Raw genomic sequence first — 17,534 nt, forward strand, 5'->3', positions numbered from 1 at the left:
TAATGGAACTTGACTATTTTTTAAATACATGCAGTGTTTAAAAAATACATGGATATTTCACATATGGCTAGAACATAATTAAACTGAGGCTCGGCTTAAGAGCCTAGCAAGTTATCGACTCTGGCATTTGTTTTCCTTGTGAGAAACTTCATGCAGATGGGTGGTTGCACCCCAGCCAATGCAAGTATTGAGCTGGGCAAAGTCCATATCCCTTCCCCACAAATCAAACCGGAAGCTACTGCAGGCCCAAATGCTTCTGCTTTGTCTTTATTAACCTTTCGCCACACAAATAGTATAAAACTCCCAACACACATGTCAATCGCAAAGTAGCCTCCGAGGTAGAATGGTAGAGCCATGGCCATTGGGAGAGGAATATATTTTGCCCATTTTTTTCCTACAGCATCTCTGATCGAGTTCACAAGAATGGCTGCAGCAAAAAAGGTGTAGCAAAGTTGAAGACAGTGCTTTGGTAGAGTTGAGAACCCCTCGACCCCCAATATTGCCATGTTACGGTAGACAAGAGCATAAGGGGCAGGGTATTCAGACCCTGGGACACCAAAATCAGGGAAGGCCTTGTAGAAGAGCCAAAAAACACAAGGGGAGATAGCACAACCCATTGCAGTCCCAATAACTTGGCTCACAAACATGGAACGAGGTGAAGTTAGTGTTAGGTACCCAGTCTTGAAATCCTGCATGAGGTCAGAGGCTGTGGAGACAATGTTCATCATGACTCCACATGCTGCAAGACCTGCGAGAACTCCACCATTAGAGGTCCTTGCCCATGCACCAATGGTAAAGATGGCAAGCTTACCGTATGTTGAGGCCATGGACCAATCAGTGAGTCCACAGCCATATGCATTACAGAAGGCTAGGGTCGGTGCAAATATGTAGATGACCAAGACATGATACCATCTGAGTTGGTGAAAAATGTTAGGTAGCGTGATGATGGAGATGACAGCTATGGTACCGTAGCCTCCTATTGCAACCCAGGTTGGTATTTGATCTTTGAGGAAGAGTTGTGTTCGCCGATGATGATCATAGGGGACAGGTTGGTTCGTAGGAGCAGAGCGACCGGTAATGGGGAGATCTCCAGTTTTGTTACCATAGAGTTGTTGAAACAAACCAAAGAGAGTTCGACTGAGGACCTTCACAAAGTTATAGAGACCATCTCCCAGGATCATGGCGATTGAAATGAAAATCTGTAGTGCAACACAAGGTATGTGTTAAATGATGAAGAAGATTCTGACAAATCGATCAAGTTCCTCTGTGTTCCAAATTATAGAGGTTTTAATTAGCTTGTATTTTGGCACTTGATCTATTTGGAATTGGATTGGTTCCTCAAGTAAGAAGCCTTCATGATCATTCAGTTCATAGGTTTTAGTTATAGGATTATAATACATCCCTTCAGCATGCTAGTGTTCTTTTGGATCAAATGAACCCTGTCATTTGAAGGTGATTATTGGGAACAATGATTGTTCCCTGTGTAATGCCTTTTTGTTTGTTTTAGATTCAAAATATAAGAATGCCGCATGCGCTTGTTTGTACTTGCTAAATTTGAGATGTCATGGGGGTAGCAACAACACTTTACCTTGTAACCTTGTAAGCCATGGAGGCTGGCAGAGCTCAGATCTTCAGGATACCAATGACCCTTTTTAGTTTCAATGAGAGGCCACATGATACCCCATGACAGAATCGCCCCAACTAGCAAAGATATGTTTATGATGTAAGGGCAGATCATCCCAACCCCTACATATGTAGCAGAAAAATCGAAGTAAAACCTGTTTTATTACAGCAAGAAATAACATTAGATTTCTAACATTGAAGGATAAGAAAACTTGCATTTTGCATGCAAATTGCAGATGCAAAGGTGATGACCAAGGAACTCCATGTTAAAGCTGACATGGATGAGGACTCAGGTGGTCTAGATGGTCATGCCACTTGTCATCAATGTGGCTGAAGTGGGACTTCCTAATAAAAAAACCTAAAAGTTGAATATATGGTACTCTAGAGAGTTTATTCTTTGCCTGTACCACAATGTAATCAGCATCAGATGGCGGAAATCTCTAAGTCACTCAAAGAGTATCATATTTGTCTAAACTTAAAACCAAACAAATCATCCTACTTGAACTAGAAAACATTATATTACCTTTTCTCAAATGCTTTGATACCGAATGTAGGGAAGTTAGAGAATCCACAATTATCCCCTGCAGTGAAGAACCATTGGAAGAATGCCGACAAGAAACTGAATGAGAAGAACTTGCCCAATGCCTTGACTTGTTTCCTGGAAATGGAAAAGATTTGAACAAAAAATTGATTAGAAACCTTGCATGCATGGCTTATTTAACATGTCTGTATCAAGCAAAGTCTTACTTAGCTAATTTTGCTCCTTGTGGAGTGTGGAAGCTGTTGATGAGATGTGCAGTAGCAGTTCCACTCGGATAGACCAGTTTAAAGTCTATGATCATTATCTGAAAGAAACCATTAAGGAAACCACATAAACCTTTTTATTTACATGAACTGAGTGATAAGTACCCAGAATTACCTTCCGAAGTGGAACCACAGAGAAGAGCCCAATGAAGCTAACAAGAAAGAGAAATCCAATCATCCATCCAAGAGAAGGGTTCTTAATGTTTTGTTCCTTGTTAGCTTCTGTTGATTGTTTAGCAATACCCTCGCTCATTGCAAAGAGGTAACTCCCAAAACCTCCTGTTTTGTTCAAGCAAGCAAAAGACAAGTAAGAAAACTTCGAAGTACATGTTTTAGGGAGTGGGGTTCCAACACAATAGTACTAAACATCAGATGCAGATCGTCTACGGCGCAGCTGCCCATCCTACCTGTGCTGCTCAGATATAGGGCCACGTGCAAAGACCGCCTTACCCCCGCTCGGGCAAGGCACTCGAACAGGGGTAAGGCAGTCTTTGCGCGTGGCCCTGTGTCTAGGCAGCACAGGCAGGACGGGCAGCTGCGCCGTAGACGATCCAAATTGCTAAACATCCCATCGTCACACAATAAATTTCTGCCATTGTGGCAGTTTGGATAAGTTCTCCACATCATCATCTAATTAGCCATATGTCATCCTGTGGGTACTTCAGGTCTGGTTGGCCTGGACCAAAACCAGCCTTGGTTAGACCTTTTTAGTTCTGTCAGTTTGCCACTACTCTCATTGTAGACCTTGTTGGAATTGGACATGTACACAGGCCCAGGATTGAAAAGTGAGCTGAACCGTTTCAGGCCTACCCACCCAGCTCCTACCCACCCAGCTCCTGGGTCAACTGGTCTACCGAACCTCAATCAATATCTCATGCTTCTAAGGCATTGGGTTGGGCCAAGAAGGCAGAAGGCAGCTTGACTGATCCACCAAATGTGGATCATACACTTCTCTCTAAAACAAAAGAATGATTCATGAAATAATGTGCCTCGCAAGTCTTACCCATAATAGATCTGTATAGTTCAATAAACCTTACTTCTAACCCTTTCACAATATGCCATTTGTAGAGATGTGTGTGGGTCCATTTGATGAAAGATCATGCACCATTTAATTTTTAAAATAATTCCAAAAAAATATCAAATATATTATAATATTTCTTTTTAATTTTATACAAATTTTCTTGTGGCATTTTTATTAGATTTTGAAAATTTGGCTTTGTGAGTTTTATGGTCCATTTCAATCATATAATTTCAATTGACCATGCAACAAGATCTCTCTAAAGCCCTAAGCTTTTTTATGGTCACAGATCCATTATGTGAATTGTCGAGTGGGAGAAATAAATCATAGTGAAACTATTTATTGAAATTTAAATGTTATTTTACTCAAAGTTCTCTTTATTTTGCAATTATCTTTGTTCGAGGCTCCGTTTGTTTCGTCGTAAAATTTTCATTTCAAATATTGAATAGTGTTCCAATGTTTGTTTTTTTATGGAAACAAACATTAGAAAAAAATATCAACATGTACAATTTTACTTTACCAAAAAAAAAATAAAATACATGTACAATTTTACATTTAGAAAGTAAAATTTGCCTCGTAAAATTTTCTCTGGAAAATTTTACACAGAAACAAACAGAGCGTAGCAAAAAATTGTGCTACTACACTACCTATTGCAAGTGTAGCAACAAAATTACGTCCTGTTCCTTACGAGTTTCTTAAGTTTTTATTTGCAATTATTATTATTTTTTAAATAGCGAATAAAGATCAAATCCAATAGGGATGACTAAATAGATTTGCACAATAGGATACCACCACTTAGATCTTGACTGAAACATGGATATATATCATTAAAACCCATAAATAAGCATTAGAGGAAATGATAGGATACCACCACTTAGATCTTGAATGAAACATGGATATATATCATTAAAACCCATAAATAAGCATAAGAGGAAATGAGATGAGATTGAACTAGCAAAAGAAGTTTTCTCTCTTTTTCACTTCACAAATTTATTCTCTCTGCTCGAGGGCGGGCCTTAGTGCAATGGTAAGGTTGCTCCATTGTGATCAAGTGTGATCATGGGTTGAAAAAGTCTCTCTGTGAAGTAAAAGTAAAACTTTTTTTTTTGATAAAACAGTAGGAGAGTAAAGTTATGTACATTATAATCCTCTAAAATCTTAGAGTGGCAAGAGCTTTGTGCAGAGTGGGTACACCCTTTTTTTAACATCTATTCTATCTCTTTTTGTATTGTATTGTGTTTTTGAGAGTTTAAGGCTTTTAATTAAACTGTTTCTTACCCCAAAAAAACAAGAGTTTTGAACCCTTGGTGTTGAGGACTTACCGCTAAAGGCAATGCCGGAGGAAGCAACGACACAAGTCTGAATGACAGTATTCTCTTGCCTGGTAAAATCCTGCTTGAGCAACCCAGATTTCTGTAAGAGCTTGGTCCATGTCTTGACGAAGAAGAACCCAAGAAGTCCAGCAGAGACGTTGAGAGAAGGTATGATCCCAGTGGTGAGGTTGAGCTTCATGACGATGAAGCTCAACAGAACACTTAGAACGAAGCTCACCATGAAAGCCCTGAAGGTCAGCTGCTTCTTCCATTGCGGAGCCGCCTTGGTATCGAATATCCGTTCGGTTGAAATGGTCTCTATTTCCTCCACATTATTCCTCTTCCGATGCTCTTGTTGGTTCTCGATCCTTTCCATCGATAGAATTGTGGATCTGGGTTTTGAAGCTTTGGATCTCTGGAATGGGTTTTGGGGATATTTTTAACTAGTGTGATCCTCGTTTATATAACTTGATACCTTGGTGGTTTCTGCAGTAATTTCTGAGGCTGTGAGCTGCCCAATACTCGTTCTCTCTGAAAATTGCAAGGTTGAGACTTGGAAGTAGAATTGAAGTCAATAATTTGGCTAAATGCGGAAGAATCAAGGAAGATCTTGTTTTGTTTTGGAGAAAGTTTCTCGGAATCAGATTTGGATGAAGTCCTTGTCTGCCCCTAGAGTATGGCATAAAGACAGAAATCAGAAAATATCTTCAAGAGTGGGGAAGAAAAAACTCGGTCCATCTCTGTTTGTTTGAGGGTGGACCTTGGTGCAACGGTCAGGTTGCTCCATTATGACCAAGTAGTCATGGGTTCGAGTCTTTGGAAATTGCCTTTCTGCAAAACAGGTGTAAGACTGCATACATAATGACCCTTGCCAGACTCTGCAGTGGCAGGAGCCTCATGCACTTGGTACCCAACATAGGGAGGGGTTAGCCTATGCTACACAACCGGCACATCATCATGTCTTTCTGCTCTTGCTTTCGATGTATGTGTATGCATTTTGATCCAAGGTAAATAATATCCCCACCTCACAACCCCCAAAAAAAGACTCCAAAGAAAAGGCAAATGTTTTTTTTTTGTTTATTTACTAATTTGTAAGCTAGATACACAACGAAAGAGCCTTGGAAACAGCCTCTCTTGCGGGTAAGGCTGCATATGTTTGCCCCACTCAGACCCTGTAGTAGCGAGAGCCTCGTGCACTGGGACGCTCTTTTATACACAACAAAGGAGCAACAACGAGAGTAGGTATACAACAAAGATGGTGGTAGGGTAATGATTATTACTTCAAATAATGCAAATAGGATTCCTCTCAAGGGGCCATGCCATCAAATTAATTTTTAATAGGCATAAGGTAAAGAGGAGCTTTCTTATGAACAACAAGACCTGCTTGCTCATCCATTTCTATATCTTCCTTCTTCATCCCATCAGAAAGTCCCCAGTCAAAGGAATACAGAAGATTTGCGAGTGTTAGCTCAACTGTTGAAAGACCAAAGTGCATACCAGGACACATTCTTCGACCTGCTCCAAAAGGCAAGAACATAAAATGTGCTCCCTTAAAATCAATTGAGCTATTCATGAACCTCTCTGGATTGAAATCTTCTGGGTTCACCCAATATTTTGGATCTCTCCCTATTGCCCAAGCATTCACTTGGATCCTTGTTTTGGGGTAAATGTTATATTCGTTAATGGTAAATTGGTTCATGGCTTCTCTTGGGAGCAATAGAGGGCCTGGAGCATGCAATCTTAGAGTCTCTTTTACCACCAATTTAAGGAATTTAAGCTGATCAATGTCTGCTTCAACAATCATTTCTTTCTTTCCCACAGTGCTTCTAATCTCATCTTGTACTTTCTTCATCACTTCTGGCTTCTTAACAAGCTCTGCCATTGCCCACTCTACTGTAGCAGCACTAGTGTCTACTCCAGCTAAAAATAAATCCTGAAAACAAATATAAAAAAAAAGTGTTAAGACCATTTCATTAAAAAAAATGGATAAGAATTGGAGATAGGTGGCTTACCATGAGGATTGATTTGATATGATCATGGGTGAGAGAACCTGCAACTTTATGATCCCTTCCTACTTTGAGCAAGACATCAACAATGTCTTCATGCTCTGATTCAGCTCTCTCACTGTTGACATGTTCATCAATCACATTTTGGTAGAATTTATCAAATTCAAGGAAGCACTTCTCACGCCTTCCATCGAGTCCAGTGAACTTGTCCATGATCCACCCTACATAAGGGAAAAAATCGGTGCCAGAGAAGGTACCCAAGATAGCTATGGCTTCATTAATAGCTTTTCCAAACCTCCCATTATCAAATTCTCTCCCCTTGTAACTCTTACCAAAAGCAATCTTACAAGTTATATCATCAGTAAGGGTAAAGAGCATCTCACTCAGATTAATAGGAGTTGATGATAAAGAAGATTTCGAAATTGAGCTAATCATTGAAGCAACTAGCTCTTCTTTAATCAAATGAAAAGATTGAACCCTCTTCACACTGAAAAGCTCTAGAACAGCAACCTTCCTCATCTCCCTCCAGTACTCATTGTAAGGTGCAAAAGTAATGTCTAAGAAGTTGTATGAGAGCTTCCTAGGGCCCATCAAATCAGGCCTACTGCAACAATCAAGATCATGAGACTTCATGATCTCACTTGCCATTTCAGCAGATGAGACAACTACTGTAGGCATGAACCCAAGTTCCAAATGCATAATTGGACCATATTCCTTAGAGAGTTGCTGTAGAGAGCGGTGAGGCAGCTCACCAAGTTGGTGCAAGTTACCTATGATGGGAAGCTTAGGAGGGCCAGGAGGAAGGTTTGTTCTCTTCACTTGTTTGCTCTTTAGAATGAGAATCAATGGAAGGAGAACTAGAAGGGGGAGAAGCCATAGTGGCATGGTGGAAATAGGAATCATCATAATGTGGTGGTGTTTCAATTTCTATGTATGATTGCTATAAGTTGCTTAATTCAAAGCCAGCAAGCCACCCCTTAAATAGCATAGCTTTTGCCTCCTTAAAAAAAATCTGAGAAACTGCTATGCAACTAGTGAGATTGATTTAATTAAGTGCCATAGTGCACAAGTCAACTGCATATATAGAAGGCTGTCCCTTTCTGTCCTTCCCACCTCAGAGGAGGCATATATATATATCTATATGTTCATGGTGACAGAGGCATGATTCATTAGATTATCAGGGTTGAATGGAGCATGGGCAACCACTTCATTGTATAGAATTTCATCATTTAAAGGGTGTACCCAGTGCACGAGGCTCCCGCCACTGCGGGGTCTGGGGAGGGTCATAATTAATTTCATCATTGTTCTTACTTAATCCCACTCTGTTAAGAAAAATGAACAATAGGTGCATGCATGATTCATTAAATGTGTAAATATTGACATAAAATCGCAGTTCCAATGGTTCTGGACCCTAGACTGCTACTAGATGTTCATGGATTTGGGGGCATGATGTATGAGCTTACCATTCAAATCATGAATAATTCTGTAATTTTTTATTTCTTAATCCCATATCTACTATCGAAAAGAAAAAGAGTTGGTATATAATGGATCAAAAAAGTCAACTAAAAGTATACTATCCAACTCAAAATTTTAGTCTTTTTTTTTTCCCCTCCAAATATTTAAGTTAAAATCATGCCTTCTTACAAGTAAAGAACTCTAGAACAAAAATGACAAAATCAGAATGTTCAGCTACTTCAAAATGGAGTATGGAAATTAATAACATATTTTGTAGTGATTCTATCCAAAATAATATTGTTTACACAGATATTTTATCCACTTAGTGTGGCCCACATGACTAAATCCACCACTATCCCATTGATTTATTTTGTTTTTTGGTAACTTGGATTCTATTGATGATTCTAATTATAATTGATACCCATTCAATGAATAGTTAACTAATTGAAAGGGAAACTATAATCAGAAATTGTGATTTATTTCTCTATCCCACACATTATATGATTTATAGCTCCTACTGCTAAGACACATTAAAGGGGAGGAAGAGAGAGAAACTATTTAGTTTTTTTTTATTTTTTATCGTTAACCAACATTGGAGTTTGGGCACACAAATGTTAGTCTTGTATGTTTTAGTGATTCAAGATGTTAACAGGCAAGAACTTATGTTGATGTTTAGTTTATAATGAACACCTACAGTTGGTATCAAAGCCAAAGGTTGTACCTGTTGTGCTCTTTGAATCATATGTCATTGTTTGTTTATTGCTATCTTTATGATTACAACAAAAAATATATTATTCTGTGAACGCGAAGGCCGCAGCCAGGCCAAAAGCCAAGGCCCGGCTAGCAGCAAGCTTAGTCCTGTCTCTCACTACTGGCTCTGGTAGCAGTAATACCCTGCCCTTGGTCATGCACACATGCTACTGCTTTTGGCCAGCCGCGCACCCTTCACCTTTGATGATTCAACCCGCAGATGGACAGGTGGCAAAGGCATTGGAAACATTTGATCAAATGAGGAAGGAAAGTATGGGAACCAAATTCAATGACCTTTGGTGCAGTCTTATAAGCATTTAGCTGATAGAGCCCTGTTGCAGAGGGAATCTGCATTTCCAGTCAATGTGAACAAAATATGGGATTGAGGCAGGGGAAATGCATTGCACAAGCATGGGCCGGCTATGTAAATGAGGCTAAATGGGTGCAGAGCTAGCAGGTATTTAGAATAAAGGCTGTGGAGGAGCTCTTTAAATTGGAGCCGAAATCAGATTTTATTCGTGTTCTCTTGGCTAACATGTATGCTGCTAAGGGAAGATGAGACTCATGAGAGGAGATGCGGAGAGTAAGAGGGCTGATGTATAGAAAAGGTTTGAGGAAAGAGAGTGGTTATAGTTGGATTGAAATGGGGAATATGTTAGTGGTTTCGGTGTGGGAGATAACCTGCACCTACAAAACTATCTAACTTATTATATGCTGCAATATCTATCATTGATCATGTTTGATGTACAGGAAACTTGACTGTTTACCTTTATGAATACAGAGTTTGAAACTTACATGCATATTTATATAGCTTGAATACAGTTAATCTGAGGCTTGGCTTAAGAGCCCAACAATTTATCGATCCTGGCATTTGTTTTCCTTGTGAGAAACTTCATGCAGATAGGTGGTTGCACCCCAGCCAAAGCAAGTATTGAGCTGGGCAAAGTCCATATCCCATCCCCACAAATCAAACCAGAAGCTACTGCAGGCCCAAATGCTTCTGCTTTGGCTTTGTTAATTTTTTGCCAAACAAATAGTATAAAGCTCCCAACACACATGTCAATTGCAAAGTAGCCTCCGAGGTAGAATGGTATAGCCATGGCCATTGGGAGTGGAATATATTTTGACCATTTCTTTCCTGCAGCATCTCTGATCGAGTTCACAAGAATGGCTGCAGCAAAAAAGGTGTAGCAAAGTTGAAGGCAGTGTTTTGGTAGAGTTGAGAATCCCTCGACCCCCAATATTGCCATGTTACGGTAGACAAGAGAAAAAGGGGCGGGGTATTCAGACCCTGGGACACCAAGATCGGGGAAAGCCTTGTAGAAGAGCCAAAAAACACAAGGGGAGATAACACAACCCATTGCAGTCCCAATAACTTGGCTCACAAACATGGAACGAGGTGAAGCTAAAGTTAGGTACCCAGTCTTGAAATCCTGCATGAGATCAGAGGCTGTGGAGACAATGTTCATCATGACCCCACATGCTGCCAGGCCAGCGAGAACTCCACCATTAGAGGCTCCTACCCATGCACCAATGATAAAGATGGAAAGCTTCCCGTATGTTGAGGCTAGGGACCAATCAGTGAGCCCACAGCCATATGCATTACAGAAGGCTAGGGCTGGTGCAAAGATGTAGATGATCACGACATGGTACCACTTGAGCTGGTGAAAAATGTTAGGTAGTATGATGGTGGAGATGACAGCGATGATAACATAGCCTCCTATTGCAACCCAGGTTGGAATTTGATCTTTGAGGAAGAGTTGTGTTCGCCGCTGATCATCATAGGATATCTGTGGGCTCGCGGGAGCAGAGCAACCAGAAATGGGGAGATCTCCAGTTTTTTTGTTACAAAATTGTTGAAACAAGCCAAAGAGAGTTCGACTGAGGACCTTCACAAAGTTATAGAGACCATCTCCCAGGATCACGGCGATAGCAATGAAAATCTGTAGTGCAACACAAGATAAGTGTTAAATGATAAAGAAGATTCTGGCAGATCAATTCGGTTCCTCCATGTGCTCAAATGATAAAAGGTTCAAATAGCTTATATTTTGGTGCTTGATTTATTAAGATCTGGATTGATTCCTCAGTTATCAAGCCTTCATAATCATTCAGTTCACAGGTTTGAGTTATAGGACAATCACAATCCTTCAACCTGCTTTTGTTCTTTTTGATCAATTGAACCCATGTCATTCAACAGTGATTATTAGATACAATGACTGTCCCTGTGCAATGCTTATTTTTGTTTAAGATTCAAAAATACAAGTATGCCCTGTGCTTTCTAAATTAGAGATGTTTTGGGGAGTTTGTAATGAATGATTTAGTTCCCTTATTTCCAACTTTACTCATTTTAGCTAAAGCAGTTTACCTTGTAACCTTGTAAGCCATGGAGGCTGGTAGGAGAAAGATCTGCAGAATACCAATGACCCTTTCTAGTTTCAATGAGAGGCCACATGATACCCCATGAGAGAATCGCTCCAACTAGCAATGATATGTTTATGATGTAAGGACAGATCATCCCAACTCCAACATATGTAGCAGAAAAATCGAAGTAAAACCTGTTTTATCACAGCAAGAAAGAAAATTAGATGTCTAACATTGAAGTATATAAGTGTCTCCCTCTTATTTTAGAAAGTTTCTATTTTATTGCTGTAGCATTGGATCTTTTTCTAGAAGATCCTTAATGGCTTAGCAACAAAGTAATCCCACTCATGGTAGGGTTACTATTCCTTGTATTGGGAGATTGGACTTTATAATTAAAGAAGAAGGGAAGCTGCCCACAATTTTGGTTGTTCAAAAATTGCTATATTGTGAGTTATGGATGCTGTGGTGAATCAGTTGCAGGCTCCTAGGTGGTGAAACCTAAGCTGGTTGGTGGTGAAGCTGACCTAGGCTTCTTGGTGATTTCAAATCATATTCCCCCTACCTTCTCTCATCTTCTCTCTTTATCTTTCTTCTTCTACCACACTGTTCTGTCAATTTTCACAACCATCCCTTCTTCTATTGTGACCATCCTTGGGTAATCTTTCATCCCTTTTATGTCTTTTTCTTTTATCAATAATATATTTGTTAATCATTTTTTCTGCAGGACTCTACCCTGTTTTCCTTCCTATGATTTCTGATTTCTAACATATTCTAACTGAAATTTTGTTATAGTGTTTCTTTCAATCCAACCATCAGATAGAGCCCAAACTTTGAGAAGTTATTCTACTCTATAGGATCTTTCTTGAACCAGAACTTGAGTTCCATCTGACCTCCGGTTTGTGAGTTATCCCTGTTTCATTTCAGTTTCCAAATTCTGTTTTTTCTAGTCACTAATTCTGTTCATCATTAAGTTTGACTAATCCAACCATTGGATCAAACTGATCTTTGGAGCATATGATCTTCAGGTTCTAGGAATTGTTCTATCTAATATTCAGCCCCATCCAAGTGTTGGATGTTCAGTTTTGATTGAATCATATTCTGGTTTGTTTCTACTTAACTTTTACTCACTGTGATTCTGTCCTGTGTCTTGGCTATTCAATAGTTTGTCCAACAGGTCAGGTAGTCTAAATGACCATCTCACCAGTCCATGTGGCTGAAGTGAGAACTATTAAAAAGTTGAATATATGATACTCTAGAGAGTTTACTGTTTTCCTGTACCAAGAAATCACTAATCCCCTCAAGAGTATCATATCTGTCTTAACTTGAAACAAAACATATCATCCTGTTTGAACTGTAGAACATTATATTACTTGTTATCAAATGCTTTGAGACCGAATGTAGGGAAGTCTATGAATCCACAATTATCCCCTGCAGTGAAGAACCATTGGAAGAATGCCCACAAGAAACTGAATGAGAAGAACTTGCCTAATGCCTTGACTTGCTTCCTGGAAATGGAAAAGAGTTGAACAGAAAATTAATAAGAAACTAAACTTCCCATGGCTTATTTTAACATGTTTGCAAGAAGCAGAGTCTTACTTGGCTAATTTTGCTCCTTGTGGAGTGTGGAAGCTGTTGATAAGATGTGCAGTTGCAGTACCACTTGGATAGATCAGTTTAAAGTCTATGATCATAATCTGAAAGAAAACATTAAGGAAACCATATTAACCTTTTTTATTCACATGAACTGAGTGATAAGTTCCCAGAAATTACCTTTCGAAGAGGAACCACAGAGAAGAGCCCAAGAAAGCTAACAACAAAGAGAAATCCAATCATCCATCCCAGAGATGGATTCTTAATGTTTTGTGCTTCGTTAGCATCTGATGATTGTTTAGCAATAGCTTCACTCATTCCAAATAGGTAATTCCCAAAACCTCCTGTTTTGATCAAACAACAAAAACAAGCAAGCATAGTTCCATCATCACACCTTCAGTTACCATTATGTCGCACTTCAACAAGGGCCCACAATTTGGTGGACATGTTTTTCAGATCATCATCTATAATTAGTCTTAAAATTTCTAACTGATCTGACATCTACAATTATCGTTATAAAGTTTAGAAAAGTTAGTTCAGTAAGAGTAGTCCGAGAAACAAGAAAAACAAATCCTGAAAAAAATCAGTCCTATGGTGATTTGTCCACCAAAATTAACATGTGACACCTATGGAAACTCCACCTTGCAATAGTAAAACTTGCCAATCTTGGGCTAGATTGGGCTCAGATTAAACAGGCCTAACCCAGTTTTAGAACAAAATAATTACGCAATGAATTGGTTTAGCTCATCTGTCATCCTGTACGTGCTTTTCTGGACGGGGTCGGGTTGGTCTAGACCAAAACCTGCCTGAGTTAGACCTGTTAAGTTCTGCCAGTACTGTCACTATCATGATTTGAGGAATCAGTATCAAATCTCCTGAATCGGACAATTCGTATCAGAATTGACAGATGGCGATATTGCTTCTAGAGCGATCCCGTATTGGTGCATCGATATGGATCAAACAATATGGAGCTTTGGCCCAACTTCCAGAAGGAAAACGATCCTTTAGAAATTCTCGAATTTGAGTCACCCACACCACAAGGCACGCACAAGCGCAAGGAAATTTGTTGGAACTAACTGGACTAGCCCATCCAAGTGGGCCCCCTTTTATTGGATGGTTTTCTTTCCAAACAAGATTACTTTTCAAAGTCAAGAATCATATATTGCCCCTCCCCCCCACCCACACCAAAAGAATCATATATTGCTCCCTCCCACCCCAAAAAAAAATGACCAAAGATTTCTTGCACGATTGGGGGAATCTCTTAAATGATTTTCAAATTTGTCACGATTGGGGAATCTCTTAAATGATTTTCAAATTTGTCAGTTTCTACGAAGACAATGTAGAAGAAATTTTCTGACGAGTAAGAAGATTCTGCTTCGATCCAGACGGTTACAAAGGAGGGAGAATGTTATATGGTCACGTAGCCCCTGTGTTAGTGTGGGGACCAATGGGATGGTATATAAAAACATACAATATGGGGATTGGGATGGTCATTTCTTCACCACGCATCATAGGGGGTGTGACCAAGCAACCTTCTTTTCCCTAATAAATATCCCCTAAAAAGGAAAAAGCATCATTGAGCTCTTAGGCACCAACAACTCCTCTTTATCACGATTGTCTCTGCTCCCCACCTTCCTATTGAGGAACTATCGAAACGTGTCGTGACTGATGTGCTCTCCTTTTGTCGATCAAGGGGAGGCACTCACATGAGACTCTTCGAACAATGGGGATCAAGGTTCAAAATCCAGGTATCGGACTCAAGATTAGTCATGGCAGAAACCTTTCTAGATCGGTACAAATCGGTTAGAATCGGTCAGAAAACCCCCCAAATTCCTTTTTTGTTTTTTTTTTTTTTGGATCGGGTCATGTATCGGCCAGAGTTGGTGGGTGTTGTGATCTCGGGATCAGATCGGCCGATATTATCTAGATCGAATAGGTCAAAATCGGTTGGTATCGGTCAGTGTCGATCGGTATCGGTCAAGATAATATAAAAAACTAAAAAAAACTTTGAAAAAATAAAAAAAATAATTAGTTGGATCGGTCAAGGATCAGATCGGATCGACCGATCCAACCGAGTTGGGCGATCCAATCAACGATCCAGTCAAACCTTATTGTATCGGTCAAATCTTGGGATCGACCTCGACCGATACCGATCCGATCAGACCAATATCAGCCGATCCGATCCGATACCTCAAACCATGATGGGGATGATAGTTCAAACAATTGTATATAGGGAAATAGATAATTATGGCATCCCAATAGTGAGATTCGTTTTACTTACCGTGAAGGTAATTTTTTGCCTAAAAGTCTAAAACAAAGGGAGTGACATACCCTATTAAGCTGCGTGGTCCCTAAACCAGTGCTAGCATGGCCCCTTTAGGATCCAATCTGTTTATTAATGTGATAGTTCAATTCCTAACTTGGTCACAGGTTTCATGCTACTTATTGACGTGGCTCCAGCACCTAGACACAGGAGTGTCCGAAATTATTACCCTGTCTCTCTTAAAATCAAAACTCTCATCCGTGTTGATGTCCCTATGCATGCTCTCACTGCCCCCCATTACTGCAAGGGCTGCACGACCAAACATCAATATTTTGCCCATAATCAAAATATAAGTATACACACCAAATACTTACTTAAGAGATCTCCATTCCTAACTATACAAATATGTTTTTAATGAGAAAAAAAAAATGAAAATATGTCTCAAATTCCAATACACATCTTCTAGTTCATAAACTACATAATCCTTATAATTAGGCTCAGGGATGAGTATGCTAACACCTTATGTTTCTATCTTTCTCTTCCCCCTTTGAAATGACTTCATTACCCCCTTCAAAGGGAACGAGAGAGACAGATACATACCATATCCAACCTTTTCCCTTAGGCTAATTAATATATGCAATTTAATCGGGTCTTCGCATGGTTTGAGGAATTGGTATTGATTCGGTCAATTCATACCGATATTCTTGACCGATCCTGTATCGGTAGATTGATATGGACAAGGATAAATTTGTAAAAAAAAAAAAAAAATTTCAAATTTTCAAAGAAAACAGGGTAAATCTGTCCGATCCAGATTGGTATCGCTTCTGGCCGATACTGATTACTAAACCCAGAATTCTTTGATTCTGGAACGGTTGAGCAATCCATCCCAAAAACTCTCGTTTATTAAATTGGATTCAAAATCAGATCCAGCATCCGTATCATTCATCAATGGAACAATCCTTAACATATAGAGGTGGTGGTGGTTTTGAGGACTTACCGCTAAAGGCGATGCCAGAGGAAGCAACGACGCAAGTCTGGATGACGGTATTCTCTTGCCTGGTAAAAGCTTGCTTGAGCAACCCAGATTTCTGCAAGAATTTGGTCCATGTCTTGACGAAAAAGAACCCAAGAAGCCCAGCAGAGACGTTTAGGGAAGGTATGATCCCAGCGGTGAGGTTAAGCTTCATAACGATGAAGCAGAACAGAACACTCAGAAGGAAGCTAACCATAAAGGCCCTGAAGGTTAATTGCTCCTGCCATGATGGAACCTCCTTGCTATCGAAGATCCGTTCGATTGAAAGGGTCTCTATTTCCATAACATTATTATTATTCTTCTTCTGCTGCTGCTGCTGTTCTTCTTGTTGATTCTCCATGTTTTCCATCGATGGAATTCTGGATCTTGATGTACCTATTTGGTTTCTGCAATAATAATTTCTGAGGCTCTGAGCTGCCCTCACACTATAATTCACTTTAAAACTGGAAGCTTGAGAGACTTTGTAGCAGAAGAAATGATGTTGATGTTTTGAAGCAAAATGTGGAAAAATCCAAAGATCTTATTTGTTTTTTTGTATAATTTTCTTTCAAATTGCAAGTCAGTTGCAGCTTGATATGTGGTCTGACTTAGATTCTGAACCTGTGGCCATTGTATAGTGGAACCCACTGAGTGAAAGTTCTTAATTTGATCACGAGTGGACAAAGCCTACACACTGGAGATTAGAAAAAGTTAAGGGAGAAAGGGGATCAGGATTCTCTGCAGGAGCAGCGGTGCGGTAGTGCACATCTGACGGCACAGCAGAGGCCACGTGGCATATGTGGCACACATGGCTTCTGCCACCCCGCCGATACTGTAGAAGATTTTAATAAGGGAGAAAGGTCATATGGGCGGCGGTATGAACTGTGGAGTGTGTAGGATGTGATCAGTAATGGATGGAAGACTTGTCACTGGAAGGGATTTAATGAATCCACATTGGTGATGGGTTAGTAATCTGGTACCCAATTAATGCATCTGCATAGGATCTCTGGTCTTTTAAGTAATTTAAGGTAGAGGTGCAAGACCTGCAAGGCTGCAACCACAAAAAAAAATGCCTCTATTAAATCTGGGACTCAAAGAAGTGTGGAGTGATTCCAAAGAGGTGGATCGTTTGTTTCGAGCATTGACCTCAACTCCGTGACCTTGGTTTCTTATTTCCAAATTAATTCATTTGAAATTTTGTTTAAATTTTTTATTAACTCTAAACTTTGCTATGTATTCTCATAATAGATTCTAGATCTAAAACGCATTCTAAAACGAGAAAAATAGAAAAGAGTTGAGTTTCAAAATGCATTATAGATACTTTATTCAAAGATTATCA

At 39.6% G+C, this 17,534-nt stretch overlaps 3 protein-coding genes across 5 annotated transcripts in view; all 3 read right to left on the reverse strand.

Annotated features, from left to right (window-relative positions):
* LOC122664131 (probable metal-nicotianamine transporter YSL7) lies at nt 1–11,635 on the reverse strand. 2 transcript variants are annotated; one of them, XM_043859833.1, is made up of 6 exons: nt 4,768–5,178; nt 2,543–2,706; nt 2,371–2,468; nt 2,147–2,281; nt 1,589–1,778; nt 1–1,199 (listed from the first exon to the last, which is right to left on the reverse strand). In XM_043859833.1, the coding sequence occupies exons 1-6, from the start codon at nt 5,132–5,134 to the stop codon at nt 96–98; spliced, it is 2,058 nt and encodes a 685-aa protein (XP_043715768.1). In that variant the 5' UTR covers nt 5,135–5,178; the 3' UTR covers nt 1–95. The 2 variants fall into 2 exon arrangements, with proteins under 2 accessions (XP_043715768.1, XP_043715769.1); XM_043859834.1 differs by lacking the exons at nt 2,147–2,281; nt 2,371–2,468; nt 2,543–2,706; nt 4,768–5,178 and adding an exon at nt 11,525–11,635.
* Nucleotides 6,045–7,667, reverse strand: LOC122664134 (cytochrome P450 71B34-like). The gene is made up of 2 exons (XM_043859836.1): nt 6,771–7,667; nt 6,045–6,691 (listed from the first exon to the last, which is right to left on the reverse strand). Exons 1-2 carry the CDS (start codon nt 7,665–7,667, stop codon nt 6,086–6,088), a joined length of 1,503 nt encoding a protein of 500 aa, XP_043715771.1. The 3' UTR covers nt 6,045–6,085.
* Nucleotides 9,680–17,534, reverse strand: part of LOC122664130 (probable metal-nicotianamine transporter YSL7) — a 26,174-nt gene continuing 18,319 nt past the window's right edge. The window contains exons 2-7 of one of the 2 annotated variants that reach the window (XM_043859832.1): nt 16,181–16,553; nt 13,101–13,264; nt 12,927–13,024; nt 12,701–12,835; nt 11,335–11,524; nt 9,680–10,912 (exon numbers count right to left, since the gene is read on the reverse strand). In XM_043859832.1, coding sequence (XP_043715767.1) covers nt 9,809–10,912; nt 11,335–11,524; nt 12,701–12,835; nt 12,927–13,024; nt 13,101–13,264; nt 16,181–16,553 — 2,064 coding nt within the window. In that variant the 3' untranslated portion in view covers nt 9,680–9,808. Of the gene's footprint in view, nt 10,913–11,334; nt 11,525–12,700; nt 12,836–12,926; nt 13,025–13,100; nt 13,265–16,180; nt 16,578–17,534 lie in introns of those variants that run through there. The other variant, XM_043859831.1, reaches the window with a different exon arrangement.

The sequence above is a fragment of the Telopea speciosissima genome, chromosome 6 (genome assembly GCF_018873765.1).
Source record: "Telopea speciosissima isolate NSW1024214 ecotype Mountain lineage chromosome 6, Tspe_v1, whole genome shotgun sequence".
In the NCBI taxonomy this organism is placed as follows: domain Eukaryota; kingdom Viridiplantae; phylum Streptophyta; class Magnoliopsida; order Proteales; family Proteaceae; genus Telopea; species Telopea speciosissima.